This window comes from Drosophila busckii, chromosome 2L (assembly GCF_011750605.1).
Source record: "Drosophila busckii strain San Diego stock center, stock number 13000-0081.31 chromosome 2L, ASM1175060v1, whole genome shotgun sequence".
Taxonomy (NCBI): domain Eukaryota; kingdom Metazoa; phylum Arthropoda; class Insecta; order Diptera; family Drosophilidae; genus Drosophila; species Drosophila busckii.
In genome coordinates this window covers 10668499-10688588 of record NC_046604.1, presented here as the reverse complement: position 1 = coordinate 10688588, position 20090 = coordinate 10668499, and the positions used below count along the sequence as shown (strand labels likewise).

At 44.5% G+C, this 20090-nt stretch overlaps 3 protein-coding genes across 3 annotated transcripts; 1 reads left to right on the top strand and 2 right to left on the bottom strand.

The window, feature by feature from the left end:
- The first annotated feature begins 360 nt into the window (after positions 1–360).
- On the top strand, positions 361–2513 carry LOC108607619 (pickpocket protein 19). The gene is made up of 5 exons (XM_017998539.2): positions 361–1323; positions 1539–1671; positions 1728–1781; positions 1835–2077; positions 2191–2513. Exons 1-5 carry the CDS (start codon positions 361–363, stop codon positions 2511–2513), a joined length of 1716 nt encoding a protein of 571 aa, XP_017854028.2.
- A 744-nt stretch (positions 2514–3257) lies between these two features.
- On the bottom strand, positions 3258–3994 carry LOC108605516 (titin). The gene is made up of 3 exons (XM_017995269.1): positions 3947–3994; positions 3680–3892; positions 3258–3621 (listed from the first exon to the last, which is right to left on the bottom strand). The coding sequence occupies exons 1-3, from the start codon at positions 3956–3958 to the stop codon at positions 3355–3357; spliced, it is 492 nt and encodes a 163-aa protein (XP_017850758.1). The 5' UTR covers positions 3959–3994; the 3' UTR covers positions 3258–3354.
- An 835-nt stretch (positions 3995–4829) lies between these two features.
- LOC108607859 lies at positions 4830–19469 on the bottom strand. Its single transcript, XM_017998942.2, has 20 exons — positions 19307–19469; positions 18292–19046; positions 18060–18219; positions 17755–17998; positions 16870–17702; positions 15122–16812; positions 14720–15063; positions 14446–14656; positions 14026–14384; positions 11985–13968; positions 11766–11924; positions 10166–11709; positions 9483–10101; positions 7157–9422; positions 6951–7096; positions 6721–6822; positions 6096–6655; positions 5825–6025; positions 5075–5765; positions 4830–5014 (listed from the first exon to the last, which is right to left on the bottom strand). The coding sequence occupies exons 1-20, from the start codon at positions 19380–19382 to the stop codon at positions 4961–4963; spliced, it is 12999 nt and encodes a 4332-aa protein (XP_017854431.2). The 5' UTR covers positions 19383–19469; the 3' UTR covers positions 4830–4960.
- Positions 19470–20090: the final 621 nt, after the last annotated feature.

Below are 20090 nucleotides of genomic sequence, written 5' to 3'. Positions count from 1 at the left end.
GCTTTGGAGCAACTTTTATTCAAATTTGAACATGACCTACCTTCCATTGATTGTATTCAATGTGTATTGAAGGTTTGTCCAATTAGTTTGACATATTTACAAATCCATTGACGCTGGGTCACAAATCACAAATGCAAATCAAACGCAATTCCCTGGGCACGCGTCAAGCGATTGTCAACTCCAGCTGACGCATATGTTAGCCAAATTATTTGTATCCCCCCATTGAGTCTAATAGGCGTTAAACACGTTAGTTCAAGTAGCCAATTAAAGCTAAAACATTGCGGCACGCAGCTCACTGCATCAGCAGCAGCTATAAAAGCATTGAAATAAATGTGCAACGCGCTCAGTTGTATGCCAGACATGACGCTGGCCTATTTACCGCTCAGGGCGCGTTCCAAGCCCATTCAATTGCCACAGCGCTATATGCAGCAGTTGGTCAATGCCGCCTGGCAATTGGCATTGCGCTTCGGTCGACGCACCACTATACATGGCTTGGATAGACTTTTGGGCGCACGTGCCAGTCGCTGGGAGCGCTTCGTGTGGCTCTGCACATTCCTTTGCGCCTTTCTGGGTGCGGTCTATGTGTGTCTTATACTCTCGCGTCGCTACAACGAGGGAAACTTCCAAACAGTGGTGGACAGCACGCGTTATCCAGTCTATCGCATACCCTTTCCGGTCATCACCATCTGCAACCGCAATCGTCTCAATTGGGAGCGCTTGGAGCTGGCCAAGACTCGCTTCATGGCCAATGTTAGCGATGCCTTGCAGCTGCAGTTGTTTGAGCGCATTATTGGCAGCTACAATGGCATGTCCTTTGCCAAGTTTAGTGCCTTCGAAAGTTTGCGTGATGAGCCAACAGCGCAGCTGAATCACATTAACTTTAGTTTGGTGGTTGACTTCATGACCTGGCGCTGCGAGGAGCTACTAGCCAACTGCAAGTGGCGTCGTCATGTGCTCAACTGCTGCGAGATCTTCTCCAAGCGACGCAGCAAAAATGGACTCTGCTGGGCATTCAATACGCTGGAAACAGCAGAGGGCAAACGCATGCAGCTGCTTGATCCCATGTGGCCATGGCGCACTGGCTCCGCTGGACCCATGAGCGCATTGCAAGTTCGCGTGCTTCTCCAGCCGAATAAACAACATCCGGGCAGCAGCATTGAACAGGGTATAGAGGTTATGGTAACGGAGCCCTACGTCTGGCACAAGGATCCATTTTTTATACCAGCCAACACGCAGACTATTCTAGAAATGGAACCAACTATTTACTTCTATGACAATGACACCCGTGCTGTAGGCTCCGATCAACGCCAATGTGTGTTTGATGTAAGTTGTAATTTTGTTATCAAAATGTTTGCTATCAGTAATCAAATCAAATTTTGAATTTGTTGAATTCACTATTCTGATAATAAGCTGATTCATTTCGCATGATTCCATTTGCATTAAGTTTTGAGTGCTTTCATTTCATTATTTAAATTATAATTTAAGCCAAATTTAAACTCGTGTTAAAATTGAATTTATTAAACTACTACAATTTTTAGAATGAGCATGGTAGTCGTGATTTCAAATCATTGCTGGGCTACATTTATATGATTGAAAATTGCCAATCAGAGTGTCATCAGGAGTACTTAGTGCGCTTCTGCAATTGCACCATGGATTTGCTATTCCCGCCAGGTAACTAATCACGCTGCCAACTCCTTACAAAATTGCAAACTGTCTACTCTTTGCAGGACAATATCGTTCCTGTCGTTCACAGGATCTGGCATGTCTAGCAACTCACAATGGTTGGTAGCATACTTGGTAGTTCCATTATATATTCCATTTTTCTAACTTACAGATAAGTTGCTGCATTCGTATCAGCCAGGCGAGGAGCGTTATGTGCGCAGCAATTCGGAGGGCATGGTCTGTAAATGTTTCCGCAATTGTTACTCTCTCAACTATTTGAATGATGTGCGTCCTTCGTTTTTGCCAGCGGAGAGTTTGGGCAATTCATCATTTGTGGATTTGGATGTGCATTTTCGCTTTGAAACTTTGATGGTCTATCGCACTAGCTTGGTTTTTGGTTGGGTGGATTTAATGGGTAAGCATGAGGTTAGTAACATTAGTAGCAAAAGTTAACTGGTCTCTCCAAATGATATAATAATTGATTTTATTGCAAATGAACTGGCAGTCATTGTATCCAAAATATTTCAGTTAGTTTCGGCGGCATTGCGGGTCTCTTTCTCGGCTGCTCGCTCATCAGCGGCATGGAGCTAGCTTACTTCCTCTGCATTGAGGTGCCCGCCTTCTGTGTCGACGAAATGCGTCAACGTTGGCGTCTGCGTGCCACACGACGTATGGATACCGTAGACGCTACGCCCACATTACACATACGCTCAAATATGAGCAATCGGCTGGAACAATATATCATGCAGTTAAAGATGGAGCAGGCGGATAACGCACAAGCAAAATCTACGCCCGCTTTCCAAAAATGGCAGCGTCAAACGTTCGCCCATAAGCATTTAATTAACAAATAAACGTAGTACGCAAATCAAATATATTCATACAATGATCAATGCAATTGGGAAATCATTTAATAAATCAATAATTGAGGGCTAAAGAAGTTCAATTAAATATACTAACATTTATTTCTGTGAAGATATCCTAAATTTCATATATCTTTTATGTATGTTTCTAAATCACACATAATATAAATACGTATAATTGACTGGATGAAGCTCGCATTTTTGCCAGAATAATCTTGTCGACTTATTTAGAGAGTAGAAGCCGTTCTGCTTGTTTATTTATTTTCGAAGCTTAACGCATGTAGTAATTTTATTTAGAATGAACTAACAAAATTAAATGAGGACACATATTTATGTGTGTTTTTTTCATGGCAAGCTACGAAAAAAGCTTTTCCTTCAGTATGATTATTAAATGCTAAACTCATTTGCTAATTGATTTAAAATTTATTTATAAACTTGGCAGATTTCCCAAGAATATTGGTCAGTAATTAAGTTACTAATACAAATTAAGTATTACAATTATTGGAAATACAAACGAACTCTCTTAAACAGAACCTTTTATTTTGCGAGCGTTTACTGTAGCAAGATACAGAGCGTATACTTAATTGTTTGTTTAGATTGTGTGTGCTTAATCAAAGCTTTAAGCTTTTATCTCACACATATTCCCGTCGCATAGGTTTGTGTATTGCATATTAAGCTTCAGAGAAAGACAAAATTTATTTCTTCAATAAATAATACTTCTCTTATGCCATTAAATATTTCATTTGCTCCTAGTTATCATTAGCACAACACAGCAAATTAATAATACTTGCATTAACTAAACCGCACTTGTGAAAATATATATACTAAGCTACTACCAGCCATGATCCTTGTGCAGCACATGCTTATATATAGTAATGGGCACAGGATATGGCTTGGGAACAGGTATTTTGATATGCTTGATTACTTCCACAGGATACGGCTTTTCAACTTCAACTGGATATGGTTTCTCCACAGTGTAGGGTATTTTGCGTTCTGTTATTTCGGGCACAATTTTGTAAACAGGCACTTGAATCTCTTGCTGAACGGGCACATGCACAGCATATGGCTCTGGAATTTGCAGACGAATCACATTGGGCACCTTAAAAGCATAAACATAATTTAGCCCGTGCTTGGACGCAATTATTCAAAATATTTACCTGCACAGCCACTGGATGCGGTATGGGCAGCGGCACCTTCTCTATCACATGCACTGGCACATGCTTTGAAGTCTCAGAGTAGGTGGTGGGCGTATCATGCTGATACTGATGATAGTCGCCAATGCCAACACCCGAACCCGAACTCCCATAGTGACCCTCAGCTGAGTGCTCTGAAGCGTAGCTATAGCTTATGCTTAAGCTGCAAATAATCAACTAAGCAAGCGCAATGATTATTAGATTTTAGACTAGTAGATTCGATGCACTTACTAGCAGCAACATTTTCGATATTCCTTTCGTTAGCTCCACTCTGCTCAATTTTCGTTGCAACTATGCGAACCGCTGCAATCATTTGACGACTTTTATACTGTGCCCACTGAAAGTGAAAGATATTTGCAATTGGTCAAATGCAACAAAGTTAAAGTTGATGTAACCATAACATTGAAATAGAAAGTATTGCATTACCATTTGGCTCGCATAATTTTCATTGTGCTTTTTCCATCCACGCCAGCCGACAAATGGTTATATCAACAAAATTGGGCCCAAGCGGATATCAAGTGTCTGTGTCTGCTGCATGGGCATGGGCAAAGTGAATGGTTTGGCGCTGCAATCAGCTTTGGGGTTAAGGTTGTTACACGTACTTGAGTTCTGCTATCGCTTCCGTCAAGCGTAACAGTGCCTCGCCTCCTTGTGGACTGTAGGCAAAAGTGATAGTCGCCAACCAGCCAAACCACTTTTAAGCACAAGCCACAGCATGAATAACTAAAACTGGTTAAAAATTTATGATTTTTCATTAAAGAACTGCAAGATTTTTTGCAGGTAAGCTTCTTCTTGCTTACAGTTGAATTTCCCTGTAAATGGAAACGACAATTATTAATGTCTAAAATTTCTTGTTCTCACATTTGTGTGTGTTCAAATAAATTCATTTAGAGCAAAATGCATTTACTTATTTTATGCCAATTCAAATATATTTTTCAAGCATATTATTTAATAATATCTTGTCGTTTCATATGATTCTCTTCAGTGAGCTGAGTCTTACATGTGCCTATAAGATAAGTTTGACATTGAAATGAGCTCCATTTGAAATGAGGAGTTTCATTTATTGGTCCAAGCAGACATCATACAAATAAACACATGGGCGAGTTTATTAACACAACATTTATTGTTGCCTTCATTTATATATGTATCATATTTTTTACAAAATAGGTTTATTTGTGTTTCGCACAGACATAAACATATGAGCTAACTACTTAATTGTATACAAACTAAAAACGTGTTTGCAGCTTAAGCTTCCTCCTCGTTATAGTCCGAGCTCCACTCCCAGTTCTTAAAGTCCTCCTAGAAGTGCATTGATAATCGTAAAATTCATTTCAAAATTAATTGCTCAAAGCTACTTACATAATCATCTAGACTTTCTTTCTCCTCGGGCAGTTGTGTAGGAGAACAAGCCACATAGGCAACGCCAGTATTGTGGCCAGAGCATTCGCATGTCTGGGCGGCATTGGGCGTGGCCTTGTCTGCCACACGCTTGGCAAAGATTGTGGCAAAGCGCTTGATGGGATACTTGAGCTCCGGCGCCAGTTTGCGCGCACTAAACACTGAGCCTTGCGTTTCAAAAGCCAAATGCGTACAAATGCCCAAGTTGCTCTTGTTTATCACGATCTGCTTACGCGCCGCTGCGTCACCTTCGGGATAACGCTTTGCATAGATCAGCTCCTTGTCCATGCCAAAGAAGTGTCGCAGTTTACGCGTGCGCTCAAAATCAAACTCTGTGTCCGCCAGAATATGCAAATTGACGCCCTCCTCCTGCATAAACTGCAATATAGAGCTGTAGTCAAAGCGCATGTCCTTAGCCGCGCATCTGCTGCACGAGAGCAATATGAAAGTCTTGGAAACACCCGGACGGAAGTTCAAGCGCGATGCCATTGATATGGCTGAGAGTATGTCGTTGCTGCTGCCATTGCCGGTTTTGATATGAGCAAAGTAATTCGACAGCTGCGCAGGTTGCGAAGTAAACACATTGCGGTCATAGATGATGCTGCGTGGCTTGTCGTAAGGTGAGAGGCCGCCAAAGGCTACGACAGCATAGCTTAAGTATGAAAAAAGAACATCTTAGTTGTAGCTTATAAACTAATCTCAAATACTTACCGATTGTGCGTGAGCTTGGCTGCCTGTAGTTGTTCCTCTAGGCTCTCCACAATGGTCATAATGCTCTTGTCCTGCTCCAGCTTGTCATTGCAGGGCTTGGCCTCCACTATGAAGACAACATCGCTGCTGTGTGGTATATCAGCGTCACTGAGCTCCATGAAAGTGCCCTCGGGTACATAAGAACCATTTGTCAACTGACAGCTAAGCAAACAGAAAGATGTGTTAATGATTATTTATCCACAAATAATTAATTTAGTTAGTTGGTACTCACAAAATACATTGATCGGGCACACGCATGGGAACCTTTTGGGCCGTGCAGGTTTCAATGTACGCCAAGGCAGCTGCACAAGCGCCCTTGACCGCTGGATGTCCTTGGTGTACGGGCTGCGATTTCATACCCAAGTCCAGGCACATCTCATAGAAGGGCGTGGCATCAACGACAGCGCTGCAAGCTGAGAGCATGCCCGAGCGGAAGAAGCTGTGGCAAGTGTCGCTAACAGTTTTGCTGATCGCTTGTGGCTGTGTCCGCTGCCTTGGCTTGCAGTGCTGCAGACTCCAGGAGTCGGTAAACATTTGCGTTTGATTTGTTATGGCATGAGTGGGCATGGTGAACTCATCGTAGGGCTCGTTGTTTAGTGTGCCCAGCAGTCCGGCTGTCTTTGCAAAGTACCAACCGCTCACCTCGAACCAGCAGAGACCGAACTGCACATTGCAATGCAAACTGAACTTGGAGTCTGAGATTATGGACAGTATGTCCAGCTCGCGATAAATGGTAACAGCGCCCAGTTTCAATGGCAAAATGGGCTGGGGATTGCCATTGACGCTAATGTGCTGTGAATTTCCAAATAGTAAAATATAGATATAGTGTGAGGTAAACTGTGAATAAGAGAGCTTACATCTGTGCCCAAATCAATTTCAATCAGTTGTCCATTGGCAATGAAGCTTAGTTTACGCGTGGATATATCATGAGAATCACGTTGTCCAGTTGGTGCTTGTGTCTGCCAATTAAGATGGGTAAGCAAAATTTAGATATACTATTTATTTGATTTCTCACTGTTTCATAAGCTGCATTATTATTTTACAATATCAATACAATTAGTATGATGCATTGAAAGCTTTCACTTACCGCCGGCTCTAGCAGCAAAGTAAAGTTGCGTCTGAAGAACGAGCGTTTTAAAATTCTGGTTATCAGTTGCTCATAGTTCAAATTCAAGCCGACAAAACGCTGATCGAAGGTCATATAATGACGCGAGTCAATCAACAAAGCGCGTGCTGAAAGAATATAAAAATTATGCAATAGCTTATGGCAGTTCATGGATAGTTCAGACTTACAGTAGTAAGGTGGCAGCCAAGTCTTGGAGTCCAAATGGGCTCGCATATTGTAGAGCTTCATGATAATTGTAGAATTTGTTTCGCTGAGGAAACTCTGCATTTTTGCCAGCACTTTGTACTCGGGTATCTCTTCAAATCTGGGCGTTTCGTTGAAGGCGTGCCATGACATGGGCAGCTTCTGCTCTAAATCAATAATGCCCATCTCGGGATCGAAGATAAACTTGGTCTTGGCCTCGCGATACATATCGGCAGTCTCCAAAGCATTGAGCGCATAATTACGGAATTTATTACGCAGCAGACTATAAACCTGGTGTAGACGATGCTCCAGCTGCAGTTCGTCGGCTATCCACTCTAGTTTGGCTACAATTTCGTTATACTTTTGCACCACAATCTGCACTTGCTCGATCTTTTTCAGTTCCAATATCTCTTGCCAGATTTCAGTGAGCACCTCATTGAGCTCGGCACCAAACGGCACCAGCTTAAAGTACTTCTCCTTAACAAAGTTCCATGTGAGTGTGGAGTACTTTTTAATATTGGTAATGGCATCGTTTGCCTGAAAGTCTCGGTACAAACGCTCCGCATCGGCTGTGAAACTGGAGACTTTGTTAAAATAAGGCGACTCGGCCAGCTCATTGGTGCGTTTGTATATGAAATCAAAAACTTCCTTGCTGAAGTTCCATGCAGTCGTCTCGGCAAAGCTGATGATCTTAAACATGTGCGGCTCGAAACGCTTAAGCACGTTCTTCCAATAGCTCTCGGCCATGTGCCAGAACTTGTGCCACAAGTCCTCAATGTACTTAATGAACTTGATGTGCAGCTCCTTGACAAACTTGTCATACTTCTCCACACCCTTCTGCATGAGTCCACTAATGTAGGCCAGACTCTCGCCATGGAAGAAGCGACTGATGGCATCCAGCACACTGTTGTAGGTGCTCTTGACCGTATCTATAAGCCAGACTATGCTGTTGCGCAGCGCCTTGCCAGAATCACCCATTGCCTGCCATAGCTCGGAGAAGATTTTGGGCAACGACTCAATGTGATCTCGAATAGCCAGCTCATCCAGTATGGTGAGCGTAAAGTTCACGACATTCTTGATATAAAAATCGTTGGCTTCATACGATTCATTGACAAACAAACGCAAATCAGTCAGATCCTCCTCCAGCACACTCAGCTGGCTGATGTCGTCAATAAAACGCTCGTTGTATGCCTTAGCTGTGCCCCAGATCACACCCATGGACTCCATAGACTCAGTGTACAAAGATTTAATCCAGAAATCTATGCCATCCGAGAAAGAATTATAAATGGAGTTGCCTATGCTATCGATTTTCTCGCGTAGCTCCTGCTTAATGGCAGGACGCCAGTGGAAGCGACCTGTAATCAATCGTGAGTGATTCATTTTCAGATACGAGCTCACATCAATAATGCGTATCTCCTCATAGTTACGCCAGATGTCCAGATAACCACTGCGTGAGTCTGGTATGTAGCCCACCATTTGAAGGTTCTGGCTAGCATCTTCGGTTAGATTAAAGTCCATGCGAGCAGTGCGCTCAGCCAGATTGACGAACACATAGCCCGAGTGATTCGTATCGGGTGTATCCCAAATGGTAGCATTTAGTCCATAGATGGGATACTTTGTAGTGGGCAGCATCCAAACACGCACAGTCTTGAAGGGCGAACGACGCTCATACTCCAGCTCACGTTTGTTCAAATCCAGCATGGCCAAGAACTTGCCAAATCTGGGCGAATAGTCGCGTTTGTAGTGCGCTGTAGTTTCCGTTTTGTAGAACGAAGGACGAGCTGCCAGTGTGCCATTCAGCTGCACATCCAGTTCCGAAGCAGGATGCACACCATAAAGCTTGAACGTGTAGTTGGTGTGGCCCAGCTGCTGGTACAGATCACGCAGCTGTGCGCCCAGTTCTATAAGATGCTCTGGCTGCTCGGAATAGTCGATGGTCATGTGAGCGCGCAATAGATCCTGCAAGCCACGATAGTACGTAGCCTTGCATTGTATGTCCTTCTCCAGATACGGATGCGCTATGGCCAAGTAAAAGCTCTGATGATCTCTATCACCCTTGCGCAACGGCAGCGCCGTCCAGTGGAACTTGCCGCGTATTTTTCTCGACTCATCGTAGCGCCCAGTGCCAGCCCACTTCAAAGCCAAGTCGGCATTAAAGTGATTGTCTGTTAGATAATACCAGCCAGTGGTAGACAGGTTACGTTTGGGATAGAACAGCTCCAGATCAAAGCGCTGCGATTCGTTGCCCAGCTACAAAGCAAAATGGAAAGGTAAAGAAACTTAAAGTTAATAATTATAGACTGGCCTTACCTTGCTAAAGTTGCCTAGCTCCAAATTGTAGCCAATCCAGGCGGTTTCCGATAGCTCAATCTTGGAATGCCATTTCTCCACCTGCGCACTTACTTCTTCATGTTTGGTAGTGAGCACCACAGCACGATTGGGATGTATGGCAACTATCTTGAACTCCTTGGCATTAAGTTGCGTCAGCATATGCAGCTCACCCGTTAAATTAAAGTTCTGCGCATTGCGAAGCTCAAAGACTTCAATGTGCTTCATTTCGCGCGTAGCAGTCGCCTGGCTTTCGTCCCTTGAGCTTACATAGCGTATCCCAAGGGGCTTCATGTCATTCTCCAGTGTTATTTCCGTGGTATCCCTGTATACAGGATGCTGCGGCTGCTCCACACGCTTGTACTTTCCATCGAGAATCTGCTGCTCGTTATAAACCATCTTGAGATTGCCCGCAGCGCTAAGTGGACGCTCTTGGAGTCCATATGTAATATCAGCGCGATGACGTGTAGCCAAAGGCACCTCCATTTCGATCTGACCAGTAAGATTGTGATTGCCGTTCTGGCTCTCATAGTTGGAATTCAGTTTAAAGTACGCGCTGTCCTGCGGCCAAGTGCAATGCAAATAGCGATAGCTGCGATCGCTGTGAATCAAAATAAATATATGCTATTAAATTAATCTTCGTTTGATATATAAGCAGTGCTTACTTCTTTGTGGTGAACTCAAAGTCAGTCTTGAACCAGCTGACATTGAGGAAAGGCGTGCTCGAGTTAATAGCACCATGCATATTGCTCAAGGAGCTGAAGTTGACCTCAACGTCAGAGATGCGACGACTTGCTGGATAATCCAGACCACAGACGAGGCTAAAGTAGTCCGTGCTGGGCTTATCGTAAACAGCATTAAGACCAAATGTATGCTCGTTCTTAAACTTGGGTGTCGTAAGCTTGGCTGCAAAGTCTCTGCGTGCGCCTGGCTTGCGCAACATAACAACGTCGCCTTCGATGACAGAGATATCCTTGCGTTGACCCCATTCCAAATGAGCTAGAGCCTTTAGATCTGCGCTGCTATTTTGATAATTAAGACGCGTAAGCAACTTGTTTTGAGCCTCAATAGAAGCATAACTGCTCTCAATAAAGAACTGAGGCGCCTTCAATTGATTGCTAATGATATTGCCGCGATACTTGCCGCTCAGCTGATGGCGATCGCCCACAGGCAGCGGTAGCTGTGTCAGCACACCGAACTCAAAGTCATCCGTCGACTTGTAGTGCATGCTGCCATTCACTTCGAGGTTCCACTTGGAGTCCACACTCAAGCGGCCACCTGTCTGCAGCTGCTTATAGTTCTGTCCAGGATTCAGGTATTTAGCACTGGCATGCACGATACGCGGCTGAGCATTGGGTCGCTCCATATAACTCTCAAGCACCAACTGCAGATTCTCCGCCAATATCCAAGACCACAAGCAGCTGCCGCGGCCTATGTGCTTGCCTATTTGATACTCGCCCACAATGCTGCCGCCATCGGCGCGCACAGCTAAGTCCGAGCGTAAGTGCACAGAGTCAATGCCCAAGTGTGTCCAAGGTGTTTGCAGATTAATGTCGCCCACTAGACGTCCCTGCTCCACTGGCTTCAAATTGCCATAGAAATTAATGCGCGCTATTTCTGGCTCAGTGCTCTCCACCAGCACGCTAAAGTCCATGGGTCCATTGGCGCCACTGAGGCTATAGCCACCAGAGATCTGGCACATCTTGCCATCCTCAATGGCGCTAAACGAGAAGCGTATCTTCTGCGGTCCCGTCTCATGTATATTGAGCTCTATAACGCCATCGCGTCCACCTGATTTTGGCTGCACACGCAGCGTCACATCTATGGGCAGACTGTCCGCCATGCGCACTGCACCAGTCACAACATAAGTGGCCATATTCCTATACAAATTGCCGGATACGTCCAGGCGCTGAGGCTCGCGAGCATTACGCACTATTGTGCCATGCATGGACACATTTCTAAAGTTCTTTAGCGGCGTCCACAACTCAATGTTGAACACATCCTTCTTCTTGACCGCACGCGTGCCATACATCATGCTCTGACCATCACGATTGAGCAGAATCAGATCAAAGTTCAGCGTGGGATTCGGTGCTTTGGTGGCCACTAAAGAAGTTGAAGCCAGCTGCAATGGCAGCATAGTTGTATGCACCTTGCCATTGACATTGACAATGTAAGCTGGATCCGTATGCCAATCCGTTTCAATATGCAGCTAAGCAATTAAATTAAATTAGACTTTGTGTTAGACATTCGATGGATTTGACTTACCTTATTAAGTGTGCCATTGTCCGTGACCTCAAAGCGTATATCAATGACATTATCTACAGCAGAAAAGTCCTTTTTGAAGTAAGCCTGGCAGGCATAGTGCGGTATGACATTTGTCTCCAGCAAAATGCCAACGGATGTTTCCAAGAAATTATCCTCATTCTATAATGCAATGCGTATGATTAATATTTTTTTGTTAGAACTCAAAAAGGTTAAGCTTACCTCTACAGCAGCAGCAAGCGATAAAAAGGTATTTGCTGTTCTGGATGTAATATTGCCCTTGTAGGCGTTGTCATCCAATTCAATGCGTCCATGAATTTTAATTTCTGGGAGCAGCTCGTAGGGCGTCATTAGCATCAGCTGCACATTATGCGCCTTGGGTCTGACATTGTCTATAACTTTGGTATAGTTGAGCTCAACGCCCAGCTCTTTGCGTGTAGCATTTACATCTTGCAACATGAATTGCACGCGTTGATAGAACGCATTGAAATTCAAGTCAATGTGATATTCGACAATCGATTTAAATGACTGAGCAATGTCAAAGGGCGTCGTGACTGTCAACACATTTAGCGCATTGATATAGTCGGGGAAATAGAGACGATCCTTGAACTGCAGGCGTCCCTGCGCTAGGTCGACATGCCCAATGATAAGGAAGCAGTCAATGATCTCTTGTATGTCCACCTGACCCACAATAGTGGGCCAGACCAGCGTGTCCACCTCAAAGTTGGCAAAGTACGAGAAGTATTCATTCATATCGTAAGCCTCTTCGCCTTCTTCATGTTCGTCTGCTACGCTAAGAGGCGGCTTGAAGTCCTCGTCGTAGTGCACTTCCAACTCTATTTTCTTGCTGCCCAGCTGCCTGACCAGTGCCGACTGCGGATGTCCATTGATCTTAACGCCCAGTCTGTAGTGAGACAGTTTGCCATGCAGCTGGAATATGAATCTATCCCGTGAGAGCAGCTGTGCGACAAAGCCGTTCTCCTCAAAGCCTGCGAGTGGTGTGAACACCATGTAGGAATACTCAAAGTCGGTTATGTTGCGCATATGCCAGACGCCCGTAAAGCCAAGAGTAGCATTGTTCCAAATGCCACGCAAGTCCACGTGCTCGGCATTCACCTTGGCATGTAAGGCGGCTTGCTGGAACGCCTCAATGGGCGTGGCTACGCTCAGCTTGACATCAAAGTCTAGCAGCTTTTTAATATTAGCCAATACTTCCACGCCTAAAGCAGCTGTGGGAGCACGCACTTCAGCTACTGCATGACGCTTCTTTTCGTTCAAACCCACACGTGCCTTGATGCTGCGGAACTTCTCCAACGGCGTTGTTATATTAATAGTCAGCATATTGTCTGTAAACTTCCGCGCATAGCCATCCATGACCAGCGTAAACTCACGCACATCGAAGTTAAGCGAAGCAGCGCCCTGCACGCGGCGCTGATCGTTCAGCATAAACATAAAGTTAGCCGCCAGTCCACCCTTGCGATAGCCCTCGAAAGGACTGACCAGCAGCACTGTACCCGAAACATTCTTATACTGCGGATTATGCAGCATTTGCCAATTCGATTTGATATTATAGATGTTGAACGTATCATTCTGTCCGCTGTAGCGTAAATAAAGATCCGAGTCCACTTTCTTGGGGTCCTGCCAGTGCTGCACTTTAATATTGATGGTGGGTATGTCCTTAATGGTGCTGTTGATGCCCAAACGCACATCGAAGCTTACGAGCTGATCGCGTATGTCGTAGTCGCTCTTGTAGCCTATCTCCAACAGCTGATCGTCTGCCCAGTAGAGCGATGAGTTCAGTAATATCAAATTTTGTTGATTGTAGATACCAGCTTTGAGCTTATTGCTCTGCCAGCCCTTGAAAGGTGTTGTAAGCTCAGCATGCAGCCAATTGTGCAACATATTGCCAGGCATTATGCCCGCCTCGTAGATAAACTCTACGAGATCATTAATGCTCCAGGAGACATGTGCCTTGCCATGGTATTTGGGTCCGCCAGTGTAGGCACTGAAGCCAAAGTTAATGGTGCGTTCCGGATAGGTGACCATCAAGTTGCCATCATAATGCTTGTTTCCAGGATTATTAAACTCAGCAAGCAGTCCCAAGCGCTGCGAAGGATCTCGATTTGCATCCCACTTGAATTCCAGCGATAGCTCCTTACGCCTGTCAATATTCAGCAAGCCCACCTTGATGTGCACATCACGTATTCTATGGCATAATATAAGATAAGATTATAGCTTTATTTTATTTAACTACCGAACCTACTTGTCTATGTGTATTTCCAGCTGCAGCAACTTGGGCTGCTCTGCGAGTAGTTTGGAGCTAATCCAATAGTCCTTCTCCTTAAGCTTTAAGCGCAGCTCAGCATTCGAGTTGCGACTATGCGCATTGGATGCATATTGCATAGTCAATCCGTATGGATCTTTGCCATATTTGGCTTGAATATCGTAGAAGATCAACAGCTGATTGCGTCTGTACACAATATTCAGTGAAGTGGCCTCAAAGGAGGGACTCTCCACAATTAGCTTTAGATGATGCAATGCCTGCACACGTGAGCTGCGATCTTTGTAGTTGCCTTTAACAGTTATGGAGTGGCCGGTAAACCAAGATCCATTTATAAATACCTAAGCGATATTATTTATATTTATTATCTTTTTTTTGGTTTGTGTAACTATAACAACTCACCATATAATCCTTAACAGCCTTTTCATTAATCTTCAAGCTAGCTGTGCATGAATTAAAATCAGGCACACTGACATTCATATAAGCATCAATGGCAAAGAGACTGCGTCGCGGCAAATGCACTGAAAACAGTCCCGTAATTTCCTTCTCCGGCGCATACTTCAGACCCACAATGACATTATGCTCAGTGCCATTTTTGCTGCGCTCCTCATGTCTGCAAATGTTGCAAAAATTAACAACTATTTATTATTATTATTGTTTAATGCATTGAACCTACTTGACCAAAATGCGATAATCAATTTTCGATCTGGGCAGCTTCAGTTCCAAGCTAGCACGCGTACGTGAGCCTTCTAGTATGGCATCTTCGGAATTGGAGCGCGCAAAGATCATTCTAACCATGCTGGTGTAATTGGGATTTATATAGTTGGGCGCATTGTTGTAAGTGATGACGCCCTCAGTGTGTCCTGCCAAACTCAACCATGTGGCATTTGAAGCAAAATTAAGCTTGGGATAGGCGGAGGTACGCAGCATTACATTGCCGCGATAGTCAGTCTTCGATTTATCGCCATTGTTAAACAGACGCCCGGCCAAGTTAATGGTTTCTATTTTGCTTGCCTGGAACTGTTAGCAAATCAGTATAATTATTATCATTCAGTTTTAGGTTGCGCATCGGACTTACCCTATAATTAATGGTCATATTGGTGGATGTGTTGACCTCGCTTTCTACTATATTGCCGCTGATGAGCGCCTGTAACTTTTTGGTTTCAAAGGACAGCTCTATGTCATGCTGCTTGATGCCGTTCTTCTCATTGATCTTAATAGAACCAACAAGGCCAGTTACGTTTACGCCATTTATGGTCAGCAGCATGCGCGGCTTATAAATCCAAGCGGTAAAGTCCTGGAAGCGTCGCAGCTCCATGGCTAGATCCAAAGAGCGATTGCCATTGTTATCCAAGTAGACGTCAAGCTTTTTATAGTCTGGATTGCCATCGTAGCTGCAGCCAGCGGAGGATCGACTGGGTCCATTTACAAAAGCTACAGAAGCATTGAAGGCATTTTCCAAGCTGGTTAGATTGCCTACCAGAAGGCGCGACACCTTCGAGCCAGGTGTCGTAAACACGAGCGAGAAGTTGTTGCTCAGCTCGCTCTGATCCCAGTTGTACTCAAATACATATTTCTTTGCTGACAGATCTGACTTTTTGAGTATAACGCTAAAGTTGAGAGGACCGGAGAGCAATAGGCTGGGATAAACAGCAGTGGCATTGCTTAGATCAGGCACACTGTAATGCGAGCACATCTGCAGTCCAATGGCGCTATCCAGTACTGGCCAGGTGCAACTGGAGTTGGATCTGCGATTTTCGATGCCCGCTTGGGGCAGCTCCTCCTCACGCTTAACCACAAACAGCTCAGAGCGTGCACTAAAGATTTCATTCTTATCCTGCGGCAGATTAAACGCAAAGGAGATAAGATTGCGTCCACGCATCTTGAGCGTAGCCTCCACCTCCGAGTTGGAATACAAATTGCTCTTGACCTTAATGCCGGACTGGCCCCAGTACATATCTGTTTGCATGGTGGTTATAATATCGACAGAGACTGAAGGCTTGAAGCGTCCCTGCATATCGAAATGCCAGTCCACGGGTAGCTTATCCATATTGCCAGAGATGCTCAGATCCACAGAGGAGGCGCCAAAGGCATGCACAGCCAGCGGCAGACCCACAGACAACGGAACATTGTAGGAGGCATCCAGGAAGACGCTCGACTTGGTGTACGTAAAGGGTTTGCCGGACAGCAGCTTCTTGGCCTGCTGCATTGGACTGAACTGCGCCGCAAGCATTGTTACCTCAGCCATCGACTCAATGCTGTGATAACGCAAATCATTGCCAAAGACACGCAAACCAAACTGCGCTCTCGGACTATTGTAGTCATACTTGAGCTTATAGCCCAGCTGATCCACGTTGCGTTCAATGCTCTGCTTGCGTGCGCTGGTTGCGTCGCGTTTTTGGCGCGTTGTCTCATGTAGATCCTCCTCGAACTCGTAGTCTTCATCTGCTGCAGCTGCTGTTGCTGCAGTCTTACGCTTGGGACGCAAGCTATCCAGGCTAAGCAGATTTTCTAGCGTGTCCTCCTCCTCGGCGCTTTCAGTGCCCAGCCAGCGATTGAGAAAAGCAAACTTTTCGCGCAGCAATTCGCTATTTAATGGCCCTTTGGGTCCAAACGCAGTCGCCACCAGTTCCTCAAACCCTTCAGCACGTGCACTAAACTCGAAAAAGTTGACGGACTGACCAAAGAGATCGGCAGTAAAGTTAACGCTAGCAATGCGAGGCAAATAGGAGTCGGTGCCAAAAATAAGATTCGCATCAGTTGTGGTGCCTAAAAGCAAAAATATTTAATTAGTTTGGAAAATTTTTGTATATTTCAGCCACTCACCAAAATTGTACTCATCAAAGAACAAGCTGTGCTCATAGTTGCGTGAGAACTTGCGTATGTCCAACTTAAACTTCTCGGAGAGATCAGCATTGAGCAGCAAGCCTTGCGCCTCAATGCGCACGGGTGAATTCGATTTGGCCAAGTTAGTTAAGTGTGACCAGACAAACGAGCCAACCTGGTTCACCTGCTCATGCTCCAGCACAGTCTTGATGTCGCCTATGGATATATAATCTGGGCAACGCATGGTCTGCAAATAACTGTAAATGCGCAGCTCCGAGTTGAGCGTATAGTCTGCATACTGTTCCAAGAAAAAGCTGCGATACTTGAGACAGTCCACACGCCTAAAGGCGAGTATGGACTGCAGACGTATGTCCACTGGCACTGCAACGTTTTTAATAATCAGCTCCAGATGCTGGGCAAAGTCATTGGTTAAAACGCCAATATTGCCCAAGCCCTTGAGTAGCACAATCAAGCGTTCGCGCTGCCTGCGCTCGCCACGCAGCTTTTTAAACTGCGCCTGGAAATCGGACTCGAGTAGCGTAACAATCTGTAGTACACGCAAGTCCTCTTCACAATTTTCATGATGCTTGCAGTAGCTATGCACAACGGCCGTTGAGCCCAGCGTGTACTCCGCATCAAGTTTATTGCGCGCATAGTCGAGTATGCTGTAAAAAGTGTCCAACGTCTCTGCATCGGGACGTGGTATAAAAGACAATGAGGTCATCCAGTTGTGTGCCATCTCTTTGCTTAATTTTTCATTCACCAGCTGATCGCGCATTACCTTAAAGGAAGCGCTGCTGCCTATATAAGGCAGCGATTCCAACATGTGATTTCTATAAAGGCAGGTATGAAATAAATGAATTACTTTAATTTTGGCTTACTCACTTGCCCTGAGCGCAAATACTAGCTGAGCGCTGCAGCAGCACTGTCAACGTCTTGTAGTCCAGACTCTTGGTTGTCTGCAGAAAACTGGTGAAGACATCAATAAACTCACGCTGTATGTTGGGAAAGCCCACAGCACACATCTCTACGAGCAGTTCACGTGCAGCTTTGATTTCGTTATGACTTGGCTTCACCGGCGGCGTATGGTCAAAGATTAGCGGAGAACGACGCTCAACAAGCTCTGGGTCTGTAAGATAAAAAAATTTAAAAGTTAAAATTGCTTATACATTGGCGTATGCCAAACTTACTCTGCTCTAGAAATTCGCTTAAGCTGTAGGAGTCTTCGCCAAGCAGCTTTAGGCTGCTCGCACTGGTGGTCAAGGCGCCCGTGCTGCCATTGGAGAAAGGCACTAACAAATGACTCTCAAAGCATTTGATTTCACGGTAAACATTGTTATCAATAGTCATCTATAAAAGAAACATATGTATATAATTAAATCGATGGGTACCAAAATCTAATGTCAGCTGCTTGTCACTTACATTGCAATAACTTTCTGAGTTGAGAATGGGCCAAATGGTCTTGTCATCACGGAAAGTATATGGCGTAGTCTGCAGTACCGACTGTGTAGCATAGCGCCGACGACAGCTAGCAATATCTTTAGTCTTGCGTATGGTCAAGAACACGCTGTTGACTGTATCCAGCTCATATTGCACTTGACACTCGCCAGATACATCCGACTCTGTTGTGTTGAAGTCCACATCGAAGCGCATCATAGTATTCTGAAAACTGGACAGTATGCCCTTTTTGAAATTCAGCACCCATGGCAGTTCCTGCTCGCTGGGGCACACTTCGCTGATCAAGCCATCGTGGAAGGCAAAGCGCAGCAGATTCTTGGTTAAGTCCGCGGCCATTTCCATGCTCTTTGGGTGGAGAAATTCAAAGTCCTGCGCCGCCTGCTCGCTGGAGGAAGTTGTTTCTGCGCTATTCAAATTGTCGTAATAGTCGTAACTATCTTTCGGCTTCTCAGCCGATGTGCTGGTATCTGAGTTCGCATCCTGTATAGTGTCATAAAGTTTGACATCATTGATGCGTAAGTAGCCTTCGCAGGGCTTGGGAAAGAATATTTCCAAATTGGATTTTAAATACAAATCGGAGCTGTTATCACCAGAGCCGGCAAATTCCGTGCGCAATTGTACCGAATAATCATATTTATATAGCATTTCGCCATAGCCGAATTTCGAATTTGACTTTTCACATTGTGGTCGACCACAGATGCGCGGATCTTTCAACGGATCTGTTAACAAAATAAATTACACGTAAGGAATAAGCGATATTTATATATTAAACGTTTATTTTGCAATATGGCACTATTTACACGCTTTCTGAAGTTGTAGTGTGACCATATATATTTACGATAATAATACTTAATACACGGATCGATAGCACACAAACATCGATAACAATATTGAAAGGCAGTTAATTTTCAAAAGTTAAAGCAAACCGAAGGAAACAAAATTGTATGCAAAAAATAATTCTTTTACATGTTCCACTTACTTTCTCTCGCTGCCTGACTGGATGCTACGATGAGAACTAGTAGCAGCCACAGGGTTGAAGCAGTCATTGCGCCCATTCTGGGCGTGTCTCTGTAGTGTCTCAACGTTGACTCAAATTAAAGACGAGAGGACTTAAGCATAGTGCGTATCCTTGCTAAATGCAACTGAAAATAGCAAATGTGAACTTTTGATTATTGACAGCATAAATTATATTATTTGTATATATGGTAAGCAGATGAACTTTGCAAATTATATTAATTGTAAACCAAACAGACAATGTTAAATTGCCATTGACGTAGTCATTTGAACTTGTACTTTAATTAAAGCTCTAAATGCTAGGAGAGGTAATTATGTCTTAATGAGACAAATGAGAAGTGCTGACTGTCGACTGTCTGCAGTAAATTGATATTGCGCTTCATTGAACCTTATGGCACTGCGGTTGCTTGCTTTGACTTTGGCTGCTTTGAAGTTCGACATATGCAATCGCACCTTATTATTGCATTCTATTGCGTATTTTTACCTGCTTCTGCCTGCAGGTAAGCCACAGCAAATCAATTCAACTTGCACATGACTCAACATAAAACAAGAAGCCAACAGCCAAGCACCCAACCTAAGCTCGAATCCAACGCCAAACCCCCCTACAACATTAATTTCTGCAATAAAGTAGAAACAGATCGGTTTGTGTAGTGGCGTGTGGAGTGGGTGGTTGGGTGGTTGGGTGTTTGGTGGGTTGCTTGTTGGGCATGTGGTTTAGTTCTGCTTTCTTCGACAGCAGGATTGATGCC